We start from the raw sequence: 25,000 nt of genomic DNA, 5'->3' as shown, positions 1-25,000 counted from the left end.
CTGGCACTTATGCACCTAGGGGAAATCTATTGGTGGGCACACGGACTTGCCCGCATGGAAACTTACATAGTGATGGGGACTTGGCATGTGACCCAAGAGGCATAGTGCTTACTTGCACTAATTATAATTACAAGTCTAGGCACTGAAATGGAGTCATTCAAAGCCCAGGACAACTAGACTTCATGTCAGGCACACAAAAGGGATAATGTGTCCCTGCTCCCCATAGCTCAGTGGTGAGGACACTTAGTAGGGAAGGCAGAGATTCTGTGTTTTAACCTTCTTCCACAGGTTACAGGGGAATAACCTAACCCCTCCCAGTCTGCGCCTTTTTTATCTTCTGCAGTGCTCCTTTAAAAGCAGAGAGTGCCTGTAGATGCGCAGAGATGTTCCTCCAACATGCTGTAATTAATTAAGTCTGCTGGAGCATGTTAATTAGTGTGTTCCAATAGCCCCTGCATCTCATGTATTCAGTGCCCCTGTGCTTCAAAGTGCTGGCGGGGTGCTTTAACTGAAGCTCATGAAACAAGCTTTAGTTAAGCAGCACCATCATCATTTTGAAGCGCAGGATGCTGAATACACAAGACAAGACGATGTAGGAACTTTAATTAGAGAGGTTATTGGAGCTGCTCTAAATAAAGTGCCCCCACCCACCCCAGAGCACGTGTAAAGATGCACTGAGTTACTAGCATTATTTGTGTTGCAGCAGCTCAGCATCAGACAACAGCGGCTAGCAGCACTGACCTAAAGGATTCCCTTCTTGCTAGCAAGAGGGATTTCAGATTCAGAATACCTTTTTCTTTGAAGCTCTTTCATTTTCTTATATTCACTGATTCAGTCTTTTGAATTCTATAATTATATTGGATAGGATTACTGTAGAATTTAATTTATATAGGAAGCAAAATACATTTATATTTTATTTCTATACATTTAAAGCTTTGCAACATACATTATAGAATTTATATAGGGACAAAGCCATATTTCTGTTTGCTTTTATACATTTCTTATTTGCACCACACACCTACCTACACTCTTGCACCCACACTTTTGAATGTATACAAAGGCTAAGCCATATACTTGCTGTTTAACATTTCTTATTTGCATCACACACACACCCAATAGCACCACCAACAACCTTGCTCCTACAGTTTTCAAGTTATACAGGGGCTAAGCCATATACTTGCTGTTTTGTTTCACGTTTCTTATTGGCATCACCCCCCACCCCCCGACTAGTACCACCAATGCTGTTGCCCCGACACTTTGAAATGTATACAGGGGCTAAGCCATATTTCCTTTCCATTTAACATTTTTTATTTGAACCAGACACCTACATTTTTTAATTTCTATAGGAATGCAAATACATTGATATATTTGTATTAAAGGAAGACATGAAACACAGCATGAAGCCTGGTGGAAAGGCAGGTGGCCACACTGACCAGCCTTCGAGGAGGACCGTAAGAGTGGGTAGTGGGAGAGGTGTAAGTTCCACCCTGCCACCAAACTGGGATGCAGCCTCTTTCCTCCAGCTAAAAGGGATGAGGCTGCTACAAGCAGCAAGGACAGGGGAGCAGTGCCACTGCCACTGCCTGTGCCAAGGCTGCGTCCCCTCCACGCGAACCAACCATAACCCCCACCCCCTACCACCATGGCGGCAACAACAAGCAGCATCACCAGCACCAGCACAGCAGCCTACTCCACCCCTATTTCCCTTCCCATGCTGAGCCTTCCAGTGCCAGAGGAGGAGCTGGTGCTGGAGCTGGATCCCTCACAGGGCACTGGTGTGACCAGTCAGGCCATCGGTGGGCTCTCCTTCAAGCTGAGATGATGGATGAGTCCCACACAGCAGCAGAGATAATGGGGACCATGAACCGCTTGGTACAGGGGTTTCTCGCTGGGCAGGGTGAGCTCACACACAGGTTCATGGTCACCAACAATGGGGCCAATATTTATCATAGAATCACAGAATCAATGAGTGGGAAGGGACCTAGAGAGATCATCAAGTCCGACCCCCTGCCATGGGCAGGAAGGAGCACTGGGGTGGCAGGGGTCATAAGACCCCAGCCAGGTGCCTGTCCAGTCTCCTCTTGAAGGTTTCCAGGGAAGGTGAGAGCACCACCTCTCTGGGAAGCCTATTCCAGGCTCTGGCCACCCTTACAGTGAAGTAGTTCTTCCTAATATCTAACCTAAACCTATCCTCCCTCAGCTTGTGGCCATTGTTCCTGATGACTCCAAGGGGGGCCCTGGTGAACAGACTTTCCCTGAGTCCCTGCTGGTGGCCCCTGATAAAGTTGTAGGCAGCCACAAGATCCCCCCTCAGTTTCCTCTTGCAGAGACTGAAGAGATTCAGGTCCCTCAGCCTCTCCTCATAGGGCTGGCCACGGAGGCCCTCAACCATACGAGTGGCCTCCTCTGGACCCTCTCCAGGTTCTCCACATCCTCCCGAAGTGCGGCGCCCAGAACTGGACACAGTACTCCAGCTGTGGCCTGACCAGAGCCGCATAGAGGGGGAGCAAGACCTCTCTGGACCTGTTAGTGATGCTCCTGTTGATGTATGACAGGGTGCGGTTGGCTCTGCCTATTGCTTCATCGCATTGGCGACTCATATTCATCCTGGAGTCAATCCTGACTCCAAGATCCCTCTCTGCCTCTGTGCTGCCAAGAGGGTCAGCCCCTAACCTATAACCATAATGCTGGTTCCCTCCCCCCAGGTGCAGCACCCTGCACTTGTCCTTGTTGAACTGCATCCTGTTCAGATCCGCCCACTTCTCCAACCTATCCAGGTCTGCCTGGATGCGGTCCCTGCCTGCCAGTGTATTCACTTTACCCCACAGCTTGGTGTCATCAGCGAACTTGAACAGGGTGCTCTCCATACCCTCGTCCAGGTCGCTAATGAAGATGTTGAAGAGCACCGGCCCAAGGACCGAGCCCTGGGGGACTTCGCTGCCCACACCCTCCCAGGTCGATTTCGACCTGTCCACCACCACCCTCTGGGTGTGCCCCTGGAGCCAGTTTGCCACCCATGTGACCGTGTATTCATCAATGCCGCAGTCCCTCAGCTTGCCCACCAGAATTGGGTGGGACACTGTGTCGAAGGCCTTCTGGAAGTCCAAGAAGATGACATCGACTTCTTCCTTCACATCTAAGCTCTTTGTTACCTGGTCATAGAAAGAGACCAGGTTGGTCAGGCAGGATCAGCCTTGCACGAACTCGTGTTGGTTACCCCTGAATATCACTTCCCCTGCAGGGCTCTCACAAATGTTGCCCTTAATAATTTTTTCAAAGACCTTCCCCAGGATAGAAGTGAGGCTGACTGGCCTGTAGTTGCCAGGCTCTTCCTTCCTTCCCTTCTTGAAAATAGGGACCACATTGGCCCTTTTCCAGTCCTCAGGGACTTGGCCCAAACACCAGGAGTCCTCAAACAGCCCTGCCAATGGCTCCACAATGACACCAGCCAATTCCCTCAGCACCCGCGGATGAAGGTCATCCGGGCCCGCTGACTTGGACACACCTAAGCCCTCCAAGTAAACCTTAACTGGGTCTGAACTAACAGTTGGGGGACTCACATCGTTCCCAGGCCTCTCTACGCTATCACCCGAGAGCATCCCAGTGTCAGCAGTCAGGAACACGGAGGCAAAGACCTTGTTAAAGTGTTCTGCCTTCTCTCGCCCGTCTGTCACCAACTGCCCTGCCCTGCCCTGCCCTCTCCTGCCCTGCCCTGCCCCGTAGGGGTCCAATGTTACCCTGAGACTTCTTTTTGCTACCTATATACTTGAAAAAGGACTTTTTGTTATCCTTAATCCCAGCAGCTAATCTAAGCTCCAGTGCTGCTTTAGCCTTCTTCACCAAATCCCTACAAGCGCGGGTCAGGGAGGTGTACTCCTCCTTTGTCCCTGCCCCCTGCTTCCACCACCAATATGCTTTTTTTTTTGCCCTCAAGCCAGCCTGGATATCCGTGCTCAGCCATGAAGGTTTTTTGGATCCTTTTCCTGCCTTCCTGCGCAGAGGAATTGCATCCTGCTGCGCCCCAAGGATAGCCTCTTTGAGGAAGGACCACCTTTCCTGGACCCTCATACTGGCTATCCCCTGGGCTCCAAGTGCCTCCCTGACTACTGCCCTGAGCACATCCAAGTCGGCTTTCCTAAAGTCAAGGAAGTGCGCTGTGCTAGTTACCTTCCCCACCTTTCCCTGAATAGCAAACTGGATGTTTTCATGATCACTGTCCCCTAGCCTCCCTTGTACTAGCACCTCCCCCACCAGGTTGTCCCCAGAGGCTAACACCAGATTCAGTATGGCATTTTCCCTAGTGGGGACGAGTACCTCCTGCATGAGGTATAGGTCCTGTACACACGTCGGTAACCTTCGTGAGTGGCTAGACCTGGCCGACTGCTCCTCCCAGTTGATGTCAGGGTAATTCATATCCCCCATGACCACAACATCCTTTGCATGCATGGCTTCCCCCAGCTGCCTGGAGAATTCCAGATCCAGCTCTTCCTCCTGATGTGGTGGCCTGTAGTAAACCCCTACCACCAGATCCCTCTCCCCCTGCCCTCCTTGAAGTTTTACTCACAGGGTCTCAGCTAAGCCTTCCTCTGGTCCCATTTGGAAGGTAGAACTGGTATACTGTTCCCTAACATAGAGCGCAACCCCACCCCACCTTTTTTCCCCTTCCTATCTCTTCTAAACAACCTATGGCCCTCTAATGTCTACTGCCCAGTCAAAAGTTCATTCCACCATGTCTCCACTAGGCCAACCAAGTCAATTTTACTACTTGCAAGCAAGACAGCAAGTTCCTCCTGCTTGTTCCCCTTGCATCTTGCATTACTGAAGAGACACCTTAATGCCCCTGAGGGAGCCCTGGGCACCCCACCTACCTGAGAGACAACTGGTCCCTTGGTATATACCTGAGCTCTTACCTGGGCAGGTCCTACACCTGGTTCAGTTTTCTCTTGCTCCTGTGGATTTATAGATTCATAGATTCATAGATATAAGGGCTGGAAGAGACCCTGGAAGATCATTGAGTCCAGCCCCTGCCCAAGGGTAGGAAGTCAGCATGGATCACATGATCCCAGCAACATAAACATCCAAATGTCTCCAGAAGGCACACAAAGTGCATGCTTGAACTGCCTCCAGCGGCAGTCTATTCCAAATCTTGGGGGCTCAGACAGTAAAGAAGTTCTTCCTTATGTCCTAGCCTGAAATGGTCATGGAGGAGTTTGTGACCATTTGACCTTGTCATTTCTTGGGGTGCTCTGGTGAACAGACGTTCCCCCAGATCCTGGTGAGCACCCTGATAAACTTATAGGTGGCCACCAGATCACCCTTGAGCCTGTGCTTTTCCAGGCTGAAGAGCCCCATGGCTCTCAGCCTCTCATCATAAGGTCTGTTTTCCTGACCTCTGATCATGTGCGCGGCTCTCCTCTGCACTCTGTCAAGCTTCTCCACATCCTTTTTGAATTGTGGAGCCCAAAAGTGGATGCAGTACTCCTGCTGCAGCCTCACCAAGGCTGAGTACAATGGGAGAATGACGTCCTGGGATTCGCTTGAGAAGCATCTATGGATACAGGCCAGTGTTTTGCTCGCTTCAGTAGGCGCAACATCACATTGAAGGCTCATGCCCATCTTGTCGTCAGTCATGACCCCCAAGTCCCTTTTGTCCATGCTGCTAACCAGTGTAGCACTGCCAAGCCTATAAGCATGGTGCAGGTGTTTCCTCCTGAGGTGGAGAACCTTGCATTTTTCGGTGTTAAACACCATCAGGTTCTTGTCCGTCCACTTCCTGAGCCTGTCAAGGTCTCCCTGGATCACCCTTCTGTCCTCAGATGTGGATGCTTTACCCCACAGTTTGGTGTCATTGATGAATTTGGCCAGGCAGCTTCTAACACCAATGTCTACATCATTAATGAAGATGTTAGATAGTATAGGCCCTAGGACAGAGCCTTGAGGGACCCCAGTGGTCACAGCATACCACAATGATTGAGTTCTGTCAGCCACCACCCTCTGGGTCCTACGGCGGAGCCAATTCCCCAGCAGGTGAGGTCAAGGCCACAGTTAGCCAGTTTTGCCAGGAGGTGATGATGGGATACCAAGTCAAAGGCTTTTTTAAAGTCAAGATATATGACATCAATCTTTTCTCCATTGTCCAGGTGATAGGTCACCTGTTTGTAAAAGGAAATTAAATGGTCAAGCAAGACTTACCCACAAGAATCCCGTGCTGGCTATCACTCAGGATGTTGCCGTCAGCCAGTCCATTAAGGATGGCCTTTTTGATAGATCTTTTCCAAGACCTTCCCCATGATAGATAGAGGTCAGGCTGATGGGCCTGTAGTTTGCTGGATCCATTTTCCTTACTTTCTTGAAGATAGGCACCACATCGGCCTTCTTCCAGTCTTTGGGCACTTCACCAGAGCACCAGGAGCTCTCGAAGATCTGTGCCAGGGGCTGGGCTATGATGCTTGCCACCTCCTTGAGTACCCTGGGGTGTAAACTCTCAGGGCCAACTGACTTGAAGGTATCCAGCCTCTCAAGGTGTTCCTTCATGAGGTCACCTTTGGTGGAGGGTAGGGAATCTGCCTCACCTGGGCCTCCCTGTCCCATTGTGGGCAGGGACGACCCATGGGACTGGTGAAAAGCTGACACAAGTACTCATTTAGCAAATTTGCTTTTTCTTGGACGTCGGTTGTCAGTTGTCTCATCTGGTTTTGAAGAGGTCCAATGTTGCCCTTGCTTTTCCTCCAGCTACCCACATATCTAAAAAACAACTTTTTATTATCCTTGATAGTTGCAGCTAGCTGGAGTTCTGTTGCAGCCTTGGCTTTCCTGGTTTGCTCTCTGCAGGTCTGACCACTGCAGCATATTCCTCCTTGGTGATGGATCCAGTCCTCCATTCTTTGTAGGTCTTTCTTTCAAGATGCAGGAGGCCCACTAGTTCCCTGGAGAGCAAAGGGGATGCTGTGCCTTTTTGCTGCCTTTCCTCTGAGACAGGATAGATTTTGCTTGCACATCCAGGATTGCTCCCTTGATGAGCAAGCACTCGCTCTGGACTCCCATCCTTTTTGGGATGTGGCCCTTTAGGGCCTCACTGACAGGCCTCCTTAGCTTTTTGACGTCAGCTTTCCTCAAGTCCAGGACTTCTGTATTACTGACTGACTTACCATCTTTATGGCAGATGGTGAATGTGATCAGCTCATGGTCACTGCCTCCCAGCTTCCCTTTCATTAGGTTGCTGATTAGGTTGACCCTGGTTGCCAGTACCAAGTCGAGCAGTGCTTTACCTCTCATCGGCCCGCAGACTTCCTGCATCAGATTGAGCTTGTCCATGCAGAAGAGAAAGTTTTGTGACAGCTTGGATTTGGCTGAGCACTCTTCCCACGAGACATCAGGGTAGTTGAAGTGTCCCAAGAGAACCATGCACCGGGAGCGTGCAAACTCAGCCAATGCCCTGGTGAAATCCCAGTCAAGGTCTTGATCCTGGGTAGGGGGTCTGTCGTAGACTCCCACCATAGTGTCCCCTGTGCTGTGTTCCCCAAGCATTTTCACCCAGAGGGTCTGAAGTCGTCCACTCTGGACGCCAAAGTTGCCTTGCAGGGACATGCGTAGCTTTCCTTGATATAGAGAGCTATACCCCGACCCCTTTTGTCCTCTCTGTCTCTTCTGTACAGGGTAAAGCCGGCTATACCCGTGGCCCAGTCATGGGTGCAGTCCCACCATGTCTATGTTAACCCTATGACATCATAATTATTTGTGTTAAACAGGAGGACAAATTCCTCCTGATTATTCCCCAAGCTCCTGGCATTAGTTTATAGGCAAGCAAATGTCCCTTTGGGGGCCCTTGCATTGCCTACAGCTTGTTCCAGGGCTGAGGCAGGGGTGGTGCCCCTTAAGTGACTTAGCTTGCTGGCTTTACAAAGTTTGCTCAGTGGGCCAGCAGTGGCAGTAGTCCCCCCATCTCCCCACGGGCTTAATTTAAAATTCAGTGAAGAAGGTCAGGCAGTCGGGCTGAGAAGAGCCTCCTCCCCAGCAGACAGTGGAGGCCGTCTCTTCCCAGCAGCTCGCTGCCTCTCTCACCAAAGAGTGGGCTGTGGTCATGGAAGCCAAAGCCTTCCCAATAATACCAGCGCCACAGTCTTTGGTTCACTACCTGCTTCCTCCTCTCCCTCCTCAGCCTGTAGCCTGAGACTGGGAGGATTGATGAGAACACCACCTGTACCCCAAACAATTAAACCCCACTCCCAAATCCCTGTAGTAGTTCATGTCTCAGCTGGGAGTGCTCCAAGCCATGTCATTTATGCCCACGTAGATAAGTTCCATGCCCCACAATATGGTCAAGGTGGTCTAAGATGCCAAATTTGTTGGTATCCGCTGTGTAGCACACAAGTTCCACCTTGTTGTCAGGAATGCTTTGGAGGGGGACAGGGCTGCCAGTGATGGTGCCAGTACCACCAGCAAGCTAATTTCAATATGCAGGAAGGTGGTGGGCTACTTCCAGCGGAGCATGAAGGTGGGCAAGATGCTGTGGGAGAAGCAAAAAGAGCTGAACATCCTGCAGCTCAAAATCATGCAGGATGTGGACACTTGGTACAGCTCCACATACCTGATGCTTGAGAGGCTGGTGGAGCAACAGAAGGCCATCCATGAGATGGCCTTGCTTGAGGAGATCGGGATCAGCGCCCCCATGAACAGAGCTGAGTGGGGTACCATCTCCCAGATCTGGGTGGTCCTCAAGCCTTGATGCCTACACAGTCAGATGGATTGCAGATTGGCTGAAGGGTCACACTCAGAGGGTGGTGGTGGATGGGTCATATTTGACCTGGGGAGAAGTGGGCAGCGGAGTCCCCCAGGGCATGGTCCTTGGGCCTGCGCTGTTCAATCTCTTTATCAGCGATTTGGACGATGGGGTGAAAAGCACCCTGTTTAAATTCGCTGATGATACCGAAATTTGGGGTGAGGCGAGCACACTAGTAGGGAGGGAAAGACTGCAGCAAGACTTGGATAGGTTACAGGGGTGCGCTAGCAAAAACAGGATGCACTTCAACACTGACAAGTGCAGGTTGCTGCACTTGGGCAGTAATAACCAGCAGTAACAAGCAGCAGAGTTATAAGATGGGAAACTCCCTTCTTGAGAGCACAGAGGTAGAAAGGGATCTTGGAGTCATTAATGACTCCAAGATGAACATAGGCCGACAATGTGAGGTCATGGTTGGCAGGGCTAACTGGACTTGTCGTGCATCCACAGGTGCATCTCTAGCAGGGCCAAGGAGGTGATCCTCCCCCTCTATGCAACACTGGTCAGGCCACAGCTGGAGTACTGTGTCCAGTTCTGTGCGCCCCTATTCAGGAGAGATGGGGACAGCATTGAGAGGGTCCAGAGGAGGGCCACCCGAATGATCCGGGGACAACAGGGCAGACCCTACAATGAGAGATTGTGGGACATGAACCTGTTCAGCCTTCACAAGAGAAGGCTGAGGGGGGACCTGGTGACAGTCTATAAACTCACTAGGGGGAACCAGAAGGGTTTGGGAGAGACCTTGTTGCCCCTAGTGCCCCCTGGCATAACAAGGAATAACAGCCACAGGTTGTTGGAGAGGAGGTTTAGATTAGACATCCGTAAGAACTACTTCACAGTGAGGGAGGCTAGGATCTGGAACCAACTTCCAAGGGAAGTGGTGCTGGCTCCTACCCTGGGGGTCTTTAAGAGAAGGCTTGATGCCTACCTAGGTGGGATCATTTGAGCCCAGTTTTTTTCTCCTGCCCTGGCATGGGGTCCGACTTGAAGATCTATAAGGTTCCTTCCAACCCAACTTCTATGATTCTATGATTCTATGAAGCCCTTCCTCGAGGCCCGTGGGAGCCTCAGCGTTGCTGATGCCCTCCTTAGCCAAGTGATCCCCATAGTGAGGGAACTTCAGAGCCAAATGGTGAGCTTCCAGGGGATCAATGTTCCTGGCTGGGGCAAGCCACTGTCACCAGACATGCAGGCACTGGTGAGACGGCTGAAGGAGGGCATTGGGAAACAGCTTGATCCCTTGCGGTCCAGTACAGTACATGTGCTCACTGCCATGTGTGACCCAAGAGTGAAGGGCACCATATTCAGCAGCCAAATGCTGAATCAGTGGATGGAGGTGCTGGTAAAGAAAGGCAGGCAGGGAGAACGGCGGAGGTGGGTAGACGTGAAACAGGGGGATCCACTGTCCCGTTCTAGCACACCATCCACCAGCCAGTCTTGTCCTCCAGCACAGGCGCTGCCAATATGGGGTAAGGTCATGGCTTCTATGGTGGGGTCCAGAGCCACAAGACCCCACCATCAGGCAGGCTTTGTGGCCTCAGCAGGGGCCAGTATGCCTGCAGTTTTGACCCCGCAGTGGCTTAACACACACACAGGACCTGAATTTTGTTTCAAGACTTTGAGGTACATTTTCCCCAAAACTCCTTCACCTATCTCCTTGAATCTTGGCAGGCTTCATGCCCTCTGAAAAGGCTACCATTCCTGCAAGTTTCAAATAATGCCATAAATGACAAAGGTATGGGATTTTTCGAGCTTCCCCATTAAAGCCTTGGGTGAAACATCAAAACAGCTTCAAACCAGAGAAACTGTTGTCATGATGCACCCGCATCTCAGAACAGAGGTTTTGAGTCATTTTGAAACAACATTTGAAATGACGGGGAAGCAGTTCCACCACAAGTGTCATAATGCAACTCAAAATGAAACGGTGCCATTTACAGCCCGACAATGGATAACATGTGTATAGTTATTTGTGCTCCATTGGGAGCTTGTGTCCAAGCTAGAACTTGGGATTAGCTCTTTTCCAGTGGCTTGTATCTCACCTAACCATGGCACTTTTCACTTCAGTCTTTTATCCTGGTCCTGAATCTGTCCCTGTCTTGGTGTCCAGGGGTCCAGCTTCAAAAGGAGGGCTGGAGAGGGATTGGGATTATGTCTAAGCTGTGGGTTGGGGGTTAGAGCCCTGCTTCTTGAACTCCAGGTGATGCAAGTTCAAAGGCCCTGGACTGGAGGCTCACACTCAGATCTGATCTCTCCAAAGCGATGGCCTAAATAATTTGCCTCTTGGGCTTATGATATGGAGGAGTTCTTCTCTTCCCTCAATTCCAAATCCACTACTTATGGGCTTCATTTTGTCACTTATGCATGCAGACTGGGTGTGTGCACAGAGCCATGCACCTGACTACTATATAACTTACTGAGCATACACGACACCTTGTCATATGCGTATGGGTCCATACTGCACAGGTAATGGTGGGTAACAGAATCCCAGTGCACCGGCACCAAAAAGGGCAGTTTCACAGTTGAAAAATTGTCATTTAGGTGCACACAGGGAATGTAATTCCAGCCTTCCTGGGCCTCAGTTACACATAAGTGACTTTCATTTGTTCTATTTATCACCTGCTTCTTCAGTTTTCCATTAGTTTTAGCAGCTCATTGTGATGCTTTCCCAAGAATGGACTGGCCCATTACTCATCCCAGATGCTCCTGGGACACCTGGCTCCCCCAGGCCAGGCTAAGTCATACTGCCATTGACCAAGGTCAGTGCCACCGTGGCACCAAGTGCAGTTAATTCCCCAGATGGCCTGAATCTTTCCTGTGCCAGTGCATGGTCACACGCATGTCCTTGCCCTTTCCCAGAGCAGCACATGCTTCTCTGCTTCTTCACCTGCCCCATTTAGCTAAGGAAAGAAGAAAAAGCTGAAAACCTCCCACAGCTAAACAGCTGTAGATAGTCATTTCCCCTCACAGTGGGCTTGTCTATACTGTGGAAGAAGTGTCTCAGGGCCCTGGGGGGACTCAAGCACATCACAACCCTTCACTGACCCAGCTTAGTCCTCGTGCATGCACTAGGTGTGAAGTTTCACCACTGAAGCTGCTCAGAGTCTTTCAAAGGCCTGCTGGAGGAGCAAGGGCTGGAAAGCAGGTACCAAAGGATGTGTTTGGAAAATGTTCACTGACTCATTCCCAGACAGGAGCGTGTCTGTGGATAGGGTTTGGCAGGGTGAGATGGGGGTATGATCAGGCCCTTGGGGCCAGGGCACATTGCTGCCATATTACTGGCAAGCCATCAGAGATACACGAACATTTGGCTGCATTGTATTATTGATTCAATTCTCATCAAACAGTTTTTACACATGGCTTGGAGCCTGAGTACCTGAGCACGATGAGCTCCTGCTGATCTCAATGTGATATGGACACATCCCTCCAGACTGAAACCTCGGCCCCCTCAGGAACATACTCAGAAAGCGTACTCTTTTCCTCTAAAATGGAAGTCTCACAGCAGACTCACGTTGTCTCTGTGGTATGGATTTGCTCCTCACCTTTACCGTCCGGAGGCACAGGGCTGTCACTCCGTTCAGGCTCCTCCACGCTGTCGTAATCCTGCTGGAAATCGCCAGGGGAAGTTTCCTCTGCAAAAACAAACACCGCCCTCAGCTTCCCTTGGACTTGTCCATTTCTCCAGAGTGCTCCTAGTTCCCTGGAAACCCTGCTGCCCTGGACCTACGGCTCTTGGCTGTGGAGTGAAAGGATCTTCTCAGATTGCTCCAAGTGAAAAGGGAAAAGTCATGGGCAATGGTAAAAGAGGCCTTAGTCCAGGTTCAGTTCTTGCTTAATAATCAAGGATACAGCCCTGCCCAAGTGCATCCCATACTGTTGGGATCATGTGTTTTATTTGCCAGGACCAGTGCAGGATCTCATGCAGACTGGAATGTAACTTGGACTCTGTGCTCATGGCAGGGTGGCAGGGGACAAAAATTTTGGACACTGCTCTGGATTTGCTCAGTGATAGACTCCTCAATGCTCAGCACATTATTCCTTGGGCAGTTCCCTTCCCGTTACTCATACACAAGGAGTGTCTGGATCTGACTACCTATTCCCATCAAGAAGTTCTCACAGAAAACTTTGAATGCTTTGTTAAATACGAACCAGTCCCACTGCTTCACATTTGTACTGGACCATGACATAGAGGACATCCCCAGGAAACCCATTCTCCCCCTAGCTCTGGGGCACCATCTCTAGGCTCTTCTTTACCCCATTACCTTGCACTGATCCAGGACCATGTCCATCCTCGCTGTCCCCAGTGTAATACTGCAGCTTCATCACAGAGTCTTCTGAGTAGGAGACTGGAGGGTGAGAGACAGTTTGTTATCCACCTGGGGAGGAGGGAGCCCGCAGAGCAGAGCAGCGGCTTCAGTGGGAAAAGGAGTCAGATGCCCCATGACCCGATGCTCCTAGAGATGACCTTTCCTGACCGTACAGAGGTCTGCTCCCAGGCTGCAGCATGGGCAGGGGGAGAGGAACACTGCCTAGAGCTGGGACAAGTGGAGCGCGTGCTGACAGGAAACTCATTTCCAGCGCTCCTGTAACAGGTTGTTCTCACCCCAGGCCCAGCACCCACAGCCTTCCAGGGCTCACAGGGCTGCAGAGATTTGGGTCAGCATGGGAAGTGCCTCAGGGCTTTGTTATGCATTAGTGTTAGGTGGCTCAGGGAGCTCTTAACCCTCAGACTGTCTACACATTAAAACATGTAAACTACTTCTAAGCACCCTTAGGTATCTTTAATTGACACCACTCCAGGGCAGGTGGATCTGTGATCTGTGTTACCCAGTCCATGTTTCCTGAATGTGGGGCCATTACCCAGAGAGGAGCCACCCAAGGCGCACAGCTCCAGCATCCCAGGATGCAGGTTCCCCTCCCCATTCTATGCATAAAATTTTCCACTCCCTGATCTCCACTTCCCAGGGCACGGTACTGGCACCAAGCCAGCTCTAGCACCCAGGGACATTACATGGCCAGGCAGGTTGCAGGGCACAGGCTAGTCCAAGAGGGAGAGCTAGAGGGTATGAAGTGGGGAGCAAGGTAGGGGGCCACATCCAAGTCCCCATAAAATGGGGCTTCCCTCCTGGGGCCAGCTCCCTGTGTAGCTGGGGCTAACCAATCCAAAGCCAATCCCAACTCATTAAAACCTGATTCTTTTTTAAATTTACTTACTCTTTATTTATTTTTAAATTCTTCTTTTTCCTTCTTTTTCTCCTTTTAGCAGCTTTAGTGGCTGGCTGAGTTCATTTCACTATCCAGCCCCAAGCCACCATTCCCATCCAATGCCTCTCTACCTGCCTTTTCACTCCCTGTCATTAAACTCTCCCACTTCTAGCCTCACACTCCTGCCAACATGAACCGATCTCTCCAACCCACATTCATGGAGAGCGGGTGTAGGAGCCTGTCTCGGCTCGCCAGCCCTCTAGTGGCAACTCTCAGTTCTGCAAGTTGGGGACAGGCAGAAAAGGTTTCTAACTCAAATGTTTAACTACTAACTACACTGACACTGATCAACCTTTGAGAAACTTAAAGTGCAATGTGTACCCAAACCCTACAATACTTGCTGTGCGTTGGCAATGGGGCACACAGACCTGAGCGACCGAACATCTCGAGCTTCTCCCTCATCAGGTTATAATCAATCTCCTCATACACAGCATCAGTTAAGGGGCCCGAGTATCTCCCAGAGGCTGAAAACAAATGGCAGGTTTTACACAGGGTCATGGAAACAGGAAATGTTAAGACAGGAAATGTTAAGGGGTCCTCCAGCCTTTCCCTTTGGAGCTCAGCTCAGCCCTACAGCACACTTCTACGGCCTTGTCCAACGTGAAGAAAAATATCCAATGTGGCACTGACCAAGCCTATTCAACAGCTTCCCTCTGGAAACCATTACATGGGCTACTCCCCTGTCACAAAATCTTGTCATATACTCAGCCTAAATCTTTCCTATTTACTCCTATCATAAGACTCTGACCATTCCCCAATTTCACGTAGTGGAAAACTGTAAATATATTCACACATCCACCTGCACACCCAGAGGCACACATGCACCCACCTGCAAAATGCAAACATTGACACTTCGGTTCTACTGAAAGTTATAAACTAGAGGTTGCAATAAGGGGGGAATTGCCACCCCTCATTCTGCCAAATATAAGAATTTTTTTCCCCACCTTTCCTTTTCTACCTTTTGTTTTTCTCTGCTCCTTTCTCTTTTTTTGCCAGCTGATTTCCTAATAGTTCCTTTCCTCATAGTATCCATCCCACTGATCTCTCTCTCCATGAACTCTTCCACAAGTGGAGTTTCTAGCAGCTTTCCAAAAAGAAACCCAACATTACATTTTTTGCCCATATGGTCCCATCTCTTGAATCTCCTGTGAAACCTTCCTTTGTCTCGCCCAGTCTTATGAGCTTGCCCCAGTTCAGCTTGGTTTCCATATTTTCCAGGAGTGCGTGGCCCTCCCCTCACCTGAAGCTCCCCCGCTGTTGCAGAGGCTTTTTTCCATGGTGAGACTAATGGACTCACCTCTGCGCAGTGCCCTGGTGCTTCGCACCTGTCCCCCCAGCACGATCAGGACCAGGCAGAGAAGGGCCCCCAGGACAATGCAGATGACCACGGGCACCATGTCTCTCCCCCTGTCGGAGATGGGCGCTGAGGTGGTTCTGGAAGAAAAGGAACATGCAACAGGCAGAGGCCTCTGTGAGAAACAGGAGGGCATAGGGGAGAGATGCAGCCTCTAATTTAACCTCCCATGGCATCAAGTTCAGTGCTGAAACATAGGCAGTTTGTCATGGGGGCAGCTGTGCTAGGAGCCACTGGACAGGAATGGCTCCTGCTCAGCACCCACTGCAGCTCCCACCCCAGGTAACAGTTTTGGTGGACCCCTCACTCCAGGAGGTGGAGCTCATTCTTGCAGGGTAGAAACAGATATTGTCTTTGTGCTCCCAGAAAAATGTTTATAGCAGTGCAGAGGTCAAGCCAACAGATGTCCATAGCCCTTGCTGCACCACAAAGACCCCCAAATTGTAGCCACAGCATCAGTGAGCAGAGCTTCATGGTGGCAGAAATCTTTTTGGTTTATGGTGGGAAAGCGTGTGCAGTTTCCCAGTGTGGGGGGTGCCCAGGGCAGGCACTCCAGAGGCTTCAGTGGCTTGATCTTCTTTACCCCAGTAGTTCCTGTTTCAGGGTGCACAGCATCAGGGCCCTGAAGCTTGGTGTACACCTCCCGGGCGTCCCCCCTTGGAGTCTCTGGTCACCCACAGATGCTCCGTTGAAGTGCAAGAGCTGAGACCCACAAGCAGCCGATTGGCAGGCTCAGGCACTGGAGCACACCAGAGTTGACTTTCACCACTTAAAAAGATGCACCTTGAGATCCCTGGAGTGTGTCACCATAAGCGGAGGAAGCCCATGCTCTGTGCTCAGCCACATGCCCAGGGAATCCCTGAGGCACGTCTCTAAGCAAGGAAAGCCGTGGTTACCCACTTCCAGAGATGAAACCCAGAGGCTGTCTGTGGTACGTATCTGCAAGTGGGAAACCCTGGTTTTCCCCACTGAGAAATACATGCCCCGGGGAATCTCTAAGGCACATCTGTGTCCAAAGGGAACGTGTTGCCCCTGCCCTGTGCAGGGCAACAGGTGACATGCATTTCACACAATGAAGTAGATCAGCTGTGTTGGGACATATCCCATCACATGAAATCTGCTTTTTGTTGTGACTTCTGTTTATAGCCTCAGGATGGAGTTTACAGCTCACCACCCGGGGACCCCAGCACCAGTGAAATGTAACCCCAGTGACAGCAAGGCATCTTACCTGTTCTCTCTGGGGATGCAGTAGCCTCGGTGTTATCTGCAAGGAAAGGAAGAAGGAGAGGGGCAGTCTGGAGGAGGGGGAGATGGCAGGTTTGTTACCAGGAGAACGCCCCTGTGAGAGTCTTGGTGGGAATCTCGGAGGTGGAGACCTGGTGACCAAGAGGGGACGTGGGGCCTAGTGGGCATCACTGCCTCATTTCTGGATTTGTTGTCAGCAGACAGGGAGCAGGTGGGCAGGGTTTTCTTTTCAAAAGCCCTCTCAGGAGCACTGGGCAGGTCCTGTCGATGTAGCCTCTGTGCCGGCACACCTCACCTGCACGTCACTTCTACCTCGCGTCTCCTGCTGGGAAAACTGAGAGCAAACCAGCGAGGCCTGCTCCAGGGTGGGGCAGGTTGGATTTAAGGAGAGCAGCCATTTTGAAGCATAGGGATGCTGAATACAGGTGATGTGGAGGCTGCTGGAGTGTGTTAATTAGCATGCTGCATTAGACTCAATGAATAAAGTGTGCTTCAAGATGTGCTAATTAACACACGCCAGAGCAGGAGTAGGGCCTGCGTACAGGTGCCCAGACACTTTTAGCTTAAGTGTCCCAGAGGATAATGGCTTCAAAGCCACAAATCTTGGGTTTTCCAGGTCTACCAAGAAGACAGAGCATCTGTCTAAAAAGAGGGAAACAAATGTACGAGTATCCCTGAGCTGACACAGAGTGGGCGCAGACCAAGATCAAGAACCAAATGTTGGAAACAGCCGAACAACCACTACGCTCATAGTTAAGAGGACTACATCTCATACTAACGCCATTAAGAGGCACCCCAAGATGCACTGGTGAGGTTACATCCTACTACTTACTAACGGGTTCGTGTGCTGCATTGGCACACAATAAACACCCAGCCTGTGCACAAGTGCACTGGACAATGTCAAGGACAAGGTGAGCCATGAGATCAGTGGAGACAGCAGGATGGTGAGCAAGAATGAAAGAAACTGCCCCATGCCTCTCTCACTCATGGGGCAGGGTTATATCATATGCTGCCTCACTCAGAGCAGACTTCCACAAGTTGTGTGCACACCACAGCAGCATCCGCCATGTCCCAGGAGTCATCGCACACCGTTCCCCAGGAGCCGCGGTGCCAAATCTCCACTCTCCCCGAGCATCCGTGCTTTCTTCCACAACACGGAGCTTCTCCTTGTCTGGGAAAAGCAGAAACTACCTTACTTGGGAGCTGGGTAAGGCCTTAGGGCAGAAGGAGGAGAGTCAGAAAAGGGCAGAGGTACCTGTGCAGCTTGTGGAGTTTGGACACTCAGCAAACTGTGTTGGAGCTGTTTTCTCTTTGCTTCCTAGGTTAAAAAAACATACATGCTGTGAATGGGCGGGTTAGTGTGTACATTATGAGGGAGAGTAGAAGTTACCCGCACTGTCAATTATTATATTACCATTATATGAATACAAATTTAAATGTGTTTAACATATGGTGGGTGTGCAACTTTCCTGCAGTTCAATGCCAGCTGTGTTGCTCCATGGCAGTGGTTTTCATTCTTTTTACAGTTAAGCTACACTTCCTTTCAGTTGAGACACCCTCTACAGTGTTGGTGAATTGAGTGGCTCCTTATATCAAAAGCTCATTTATTTACTACAATGCAAACCTCCTTGTGGAGGGGCTACGCAATGCATCTGATGCACCAGTTGGTCAGGGACATGCCCACGCCTGCACTTACCTTCTCACACCTTCTTATCTCTTCAAATGTCACAGCACCCTCCAAGGCTCTTGTGGCAGCTCAGGGTGCCCCAGATCCCTGGTGGAGAAACCCTGATTTATGGACACCTGAGGCACTGTACTTCAGCCTGTGGCTGGTAACTGCAATCCCTTACAAAGAGATTTGAATGTAAAGATTTTTACTTCAGAACCAACCACATGGACAGCCTATAGACCAAAAGGATGTCCTTTGATTTGGCCTGAAAAATAGACTTCAGATCTCACACCAACTTTGACATGTACACCCCTTATACGTGCATGTGTGTGTGTACACACAGAGGTGTTCATATAAACAGAGATGGGAAAGTCATGTGTAATAGCCACACAGATGCACAAAGGCCTGTGTGAATGAAAGAATGAGAAACTTTTCTGTCACATTTGGGGAATATAGAACTGTCTATACTGAAAAGGAAATATTTCTATCATAGAACTTCAGTGGATCAAACATAAAATGCAGGCGTGTGTACATACATGTACAAGTACACCTATGTGTGCTTTCATACATGTTTCTGGGCCAGGCATTTCATCATTACCAGTACACTTGATATGGGTCTCTTCTCCCCGATTAGCACATGACAGGGGGCTCCATGGCTTCGATGGACACTGCCAAAGGGAGTTGTGATGCTCAAGGCACCGAACATGATCCAACCATGTGTGGCCAGAACCTGCTCCATATGTAAAGTCTTCAGCAATGTCGCCTTCATCTCCACAGCCCAGCTGTTTGCATACAATTGTCGCAGTGACTGAAGTCATCTGATTGGAGCAAATGCTTCCCCATGATCCATTGTAGAAAATCTCCAATCGCCCAGCACAGTCACTGCCGTTCACCAGCCTCAGATCCATGAATTCTGGAAGGAAATGCACAAGAAGGAGGTCCAGCTGTCAGATTTGATACAAACGGGAGTGAACCCCAGAGAGCACTGACAGTCCTGGGCACTGCTGCAGATAAGTACTGCACACAGTAACTCCAAGGATCAGTGACTCTTTTAGGCACAGCTGGGCAATTAGAAATACAAGGGTCACTTATGGAAAGTCATCATTTCTCAACATATAGAAGCAGAAATAGCAGCACTAGCTGTCTGTGATGGTGTGGATGGGCTAGCCCCTGTGGAGGAAGATTAAAGAGGTTTGCTGGGCTGGGTAGGCCCTACCCTGCAGCCAATCCAGGCCTGCAGGAGTGATTTAAAAGAAAGCCAGTCTCATAGAGGGGATGACTCTATTCTGATGTGCCCTGGCTCCTGGTCAGATGTTCTCCGACACACAAGCTAGGCCATTCCCAGGTCAGTGCCATTTCTAACAGTATGGATGGCCAATGTTTTCTCCCACACCGGTGGCAGAAAGCCACCTTGGTTTCTCCCCAGGCCCTGTGATGAGATTAAAATAGGCCCATCACAGAGATTCACACCTCAGCCTGCCTCTTTAGGTAACTTGAGCTGGCTGCATTCCTGAGGGGGGGGAAAACCTGCTCCCTCTGCCTGCGTGACTGGCATCAGCCACCTGGGTGAGGGGCATCTACCTGGTGGGCTGGAGTCTGCCCGGTAACTGGTGATGTATTTCAAATTGGTTGGCGGACAGACAACCGGAGATGGCCTGGGCCAGGTGAATGAGGTCACAGGGGCTATATAAGTTCGGAGTTAGCCCAGGAGGAGGGGGCAGCAGCCATGCGGGGGACACAGAGGAGCATGACCATCTAAAATTGGCTCTCTCCCCCAAACTCATGAGCTAGAAACCGCCTGCCTCCAAAGGGGAAACTTCACCAGCCTCTGGAAGATGCTTGTGACTACTCAAGATCTGATTAGATATCTAGCTGGCAGTAACTTAGATGCGGGATCAAAAGGCTACCTCAGCCAGACTGTTTGCTCTTTACGATTTCTAGGATATTGCTCAATCTTGTACCCTATTTTCACCCTACCCCTGTAACCAATAAAGTCTTCCTTTGTGACCGGTGTGGGAGACTTATTGAGGGGTGGGTCTAAAATATGCCTAAGAGACCCCTTATGTCTACCTAAGGGAGATTTAATTTTTGTCCCCTTGACTTCGGGAAGTGCCCCAAGTGCCTGTACTGGGTGGAGTACCTGTAAGACTTTAGGCCTGTGTTTCCCCAAGGACACAGGGCCGAGAGTGAGTCCATTCTTGGGGTGGGGGCAGCTACGTTACCCCCAGGCTAGCAAGTGTGCTCCAGGAAGGGGGTCGGCCGGACATAAGGCGCCCCTAGAGAGGCATTCGGAGCCTGGCAGGTGGTCGGGCAAGGGAGGTGGGTGGCACAATGCAGGAGCACCCCCACCTGGCCCGCCACACACCCCTATCTTGGAAGTAATGAGTAACACCATTATGATGAGGTCTGACAGGCCTGTGCACTCAGATGTATATGTGCTGCAGAGAATAGCTCCAAGGATCAGTGAGTCTTTTGAGGCAGTGCCAGGCAATTAGAAATACAAGGTTCACCTGTGGAAAGTGGCCATTTCCTAACATTTACATGTGACAGTGCTCTTTCTAACACTAGAGAAGGCCAATGATTTCTCCCAGACCTGCCCGTAAGAACAGATGAGTAACACTATTGTGCATTTTTATACAGGCTCCAGGGTGGGCCTAGGGCACTTTAATTAAAGCCCATCTTAGGAGCCAGTCTAATTAAAATGTCCACAGCATCTCATGTGTCAGCGTCCCTGCATTTGAAAATGGTAGCAGGGGTGTTTTAACTAAAGCTACTTCAACGAGCGTTAGTTAAATTGCTCTTGCTGCCATTTTGAAGAACAGGGACACGGAGACATGAGATGTGGAGGCTGCTGGAGGCAGGCTAATTAGCACATATCAGCAGACTTAATTCACCGAGTCTGCTCCAATGTGCTAGAATTACAGCGCATTATAGCAGCCTCCATGCATGTCTACAGACACCCATGATGACTATGTATGTAGTTAAGTGACCCTGGTATGAAAGGAGGAAGAAGAGAGTCTGAGACAGCCATGGAGAGGTCCCTAGCATCCTTAGCTCTCTCCTCCAATATTAGTCTCCCTCTCTTACATCCTTGGTACCCAGTTTCAAAAGAGCAGTCACAGAGCAAACCTGAGCAGAGCACTCCTGCATCCTCCTTGTGTCTGCAGTCGTGCTGCCCCCAGCCCCTGGAAGGGCACTCCCAGAGCTCGGATTCATTCCCAGAGCAGGTCACCTCATCCAGCCAGATCTGTCCTGAGCCTTCCCCGTAATGAGCGGAGGCAGCTGCCTCGATGGCGTGTCCACATCCCAGCTGTTTGCACACAACACTGGAGTCTGTTTGGTCCCAGGAATCATCACAGACAGTCCCCCAGGTGCCCTGGTAGTAAATCTCCACTCTCCCAGCGCAGCGACCTGCCCCATTCACCAGTCTGATCTGCCTGCTTCCTGCAAGGAGAAATCCTAGCCTTTAATGGGTAAAGGTGAAGCAAAGTGAGAAGTTTATCTTCAAATCAGTGTTGATGCTGCATGGACTGAAACACTAATGCTTTGGGAATCACAGAGAAGACAAGCGATGTGTAGATTAAGGGAATGAAGGAGCCTCTTGAAGAGTCACTGATTTCCACCATGTAAGAAAAGGACCTACTCCTGAATGTCTTATTCAGCACAACAACCCTGACAGGACTCACCAGTGGGTAAGATTTAGTGACAGCAGTGAGGGTCTCCTGAGCATGCCCTTCCTTGCAAACAGGTTTTAAATCAGAATTGTCAACATTGTCTGGGGAGATGACTATCAGTTAGGACAATTACCACAAAAGCCACAGGCTTTGTTTCTACTGATGGAAAATAATTGAGGAAACAGAGTGCTGGAGAAAACAGCTCTGGCAGCCTTTTGTCTTACTGGGCCAGGGGGCCTGAGTGGGGCTGTCACTGCAGGAGGAGAGAAGGCTGCAAGTAGCCTTAGCTGGGAAAGCAGGTCGCCCTTAGGCTCAGGAAGGGAACAGCTGGAGAGGCTGCAGTGGTCAGGGCTTAGGGGGCACAACTAGCCAATGCCCGAGAGCAGGCAGGCAGTGGGGACCTGTAAGCATCCAGGTAAGACATCCCAAGCAGGAAGGCTGCAGGGAGTGCTGGCTGGACTGGGAAGCTGCTTTGAGGTACCGGTAAGGCACTCTTGCTGGGGCAGGATACAGCCCAGGTTACTGGAAGGCTCTTTCATATAGCCAGCAAATTGTGGTTTATTTTGGGACCCATCACAGGGTTTGTTTTGTGGTATAAGCAGGGGGCTTGCTTTTTTGTGGTAGTTAAAGCACGGGTTTGGATTTGGGACTACAGGGGTGGTTTTGGAGGTCCCATTAGTGCCCGAGGGGCATGTGTGGCTGCCTTGAGTGCTGTCAGGGGCCAGGATCGAGGCACTGATGAGGCCAGAGGGCCAGGAGCTCTGGCAGGCTGGAGGCAGGAGCCACAGAGCCCAACATTGCCCTGTCCCTGCATCCCAAGGCACACTGAGCCCCAGCCCCCCGCTCCACGGCTGGTGGGGGCACAGGGTGCCTCAGTACAGGGGACCTCCAGGTGCTTCATCAGTGAATGCGAGTGCTGAGCCATGTGGAGAAAGGGGAGCACCAGCCCAGGGGTGTCTGCTCCCGTCTCGAGGCACACAGCCATAGAGCGGCTGGCTGGGGTGCAGGGTGCCTCAGTGCACGGGCTCCAGCAGCTTGTGGAGAGGGGAAGCAGGGAGCCCTGGGCTGCCTGCTCCCATCTCCATGTGCCGCTCCCTGGCTGGCTGGGGCACAGGCTGCCTCAGCGTGCAAACTGCCTTCCGGCTAGCCCCCATGCCAAGGCACATGGTGTGTCCTGCTGCAAAGCGCAGGGGCAGGGCATGCACTATGGCACAATGTACTGGCACAAATTTGTGCTGCTACTATTTGTACTGCTGAAAACATGCTCTTGCATGTGCCGACGTGACCCTCGTGTCCAAAAGGTGGCCTTATTGCGGGATGAGTTTAACTGACCTGAGAAAGCAGCATGTGTTAGTGAGAGCCCCGACTCCTCTAGGGGCTTTGCCAGTACGACTATTTGGGCAGAAGCTATGGAGTGCAAAATACTGTTATTTTTTCTGCTATATAATACCTACATGTCAACTATGAGGGGGTTTCAGAAACTAATGGCTAAATGTGTACTCATGTTGTAAATCTGTGACAAAGCAGGGAACTACAGAGCAGCACACAAAATAACTGTATCTCAAAATTGCCGTTAGTTTCTGAAACACCTTTGTATCATTATGGCAGGGTCTGGAGCTGGGATCCATACCTATTTGCATTAGGATGACTTCACAGCACAAGCGGGGCACAGCACAGGCTCTGGGATGGCCACATTTCTACTGCCCAGGGAAGAGAGGTTTGTAGGATTTTAAGGAGAAGTCACCTGAACAAACGACACCAACATCCTCAGCGATTCCTGCCTGCTCTGTCTCAGACAGGCTCGTGTTGCAGCGTGTCAGGTGAGACTCATTTCCCGTGCACTGCACACGTCTCAGCCCAACAAGGCCTGTCCCACGTTCAGACTTCACGGGGTTATAGGCTCTCTCTGCGTCTCCACACTGGAGCTGCCTGCACACCACGTTGGCGTCATTTATGTCCCACTCATCATCCAGGACTCTGCGCCACGCACCGCCGAGGGAAATCTCGACTCGCCCATCGCACCGGCTCTCGCCATTCAGCAGTCTGAGGGATTCAGAGTCACCTGGGCCCAGGAGAGATGGGAAATGCACTGATTATCCCACGATATATTATGTACCATGCTAGACTCAGGGAAGTACAGTCAGGGTGCCTCTACACGAGCAGGGAGGCTGCTCTGACACACTGTAATTACAGCACATCCGAGCAGATTTGATTAATTGAGTCTGCCGGAGTACTCTGTCACGTAGAGTAGAGCTGTTCTAGGAGGAGACACTGACTGCCCAGGCCACAGATTAAAGCACTCTCTGGGAAAGGGAAGACCCTAGTCCAGTGCATGCAGCGCTGAGACTTCAGCTGGGGTCTCCACCCCAGTTCGAGGCTCTCTCCAGAGCCCAGTGGATGTTACTGGGGTTCTCAGATGCTTTTTGTACAAGACATGTAAACAGCTCAGATCTGGTGCTGATCAGGAAGGAAAGGAAATCCTGAAATCTTGTTTCACTTGTGTCACAACTGCCCTGGGTGCCTGCTCCTGCAAGGGGTGCACCAGGATGGGGCATGCAACAGTCCAGCAACTAGTGCAGGAGTGGGCAAAATGGCAGATGTGGTCAGCAACTGGCCTCCATTTCCCAGCACCCCCTGCCTGCGTGGCTGTGGCAGGTTTCTATCCATTCCCCAGCAGCGTCTGCCCTGTGATAGTGCGGGGCCAGGGTTTCCATAGAGATCGGCTCCAGCAGCACAGCAGGGTGCGGGGATGCTGCAGGACTGGGCTGGGATCTTGCAGTGGTGACAGCGTGGTCTGGAGCTGGGGCAGAGCCGCAAGCTGTAGCCTGCATGCTCCAGGCAGGGGCACGCAGGCAGCACATCGTGGCTCTGCCCTGCATCCTTGCAGCGGTGACAGCCTGGTCCAGAGCCGGGGTGGAGCATGCAGGCTGCCGACTGCACTGCTGCCCTGGCTCCGACCACGCTGCCACCCCTGCAAGATCCCAGTCTGGTCCTGGAGCAGCTCCCTGCCCCTCCCC

The 25,000-nt window shown here is 51.0% G+C and overlaps 1 protein-coding gene across 1 annotated transcript in view; it reads right to left on the bottom strand.

Moving 5' to 3' along the window:
- Nucleotides 1-25,000, bottom strand: part of LOC149866697 (scavenger receptor cysteine-rich type 1 protein M130-like) — a 242,908-nt gene that overhangs the window by 114,550 nt on the left and 103,358 nt on the right. Inside the window, exons 5-7 of the mRNA XM_090041645.1 lie at nucleotides 23,728-24,045; nucleotides 21,439-21,753; nucleotides 18,908-19,222 (exon numbers count right to left, since the gene is read on the bottom strand). Coding sequence (XP_089897771.1) covers nucleotides 18,908-19,222; nucleotides 21,439-21,753; nucleotides 23,728-24,045 — 948 coding nt within the window. The remainder of the gene's footprint in view (nucleotides 1-18,907; nucleotides 19,223-21,438; nucleotides 21,754-23,727; nucleotides 24,046-25,000) is intronic.

Source organism: Crocodylus siamensis, chromosome 4 (genome assembly GCF_052110815.1).
Source record: "Crocodylus siamensis isolate JL-2025a chromosome 4, ASM5211081v1, whole genome shotgun sequence".
Lineage (NCBI taxonomy): Eukaryota > Metazoa > Chordata > Crocodylia > Crocodylidae > Crocodylus > Crocodylus siamensis.
Note: the sequence above shows the minus strand (reverse complement) of the source record. Positions and strands in the feature narration are given on the sequence as shown.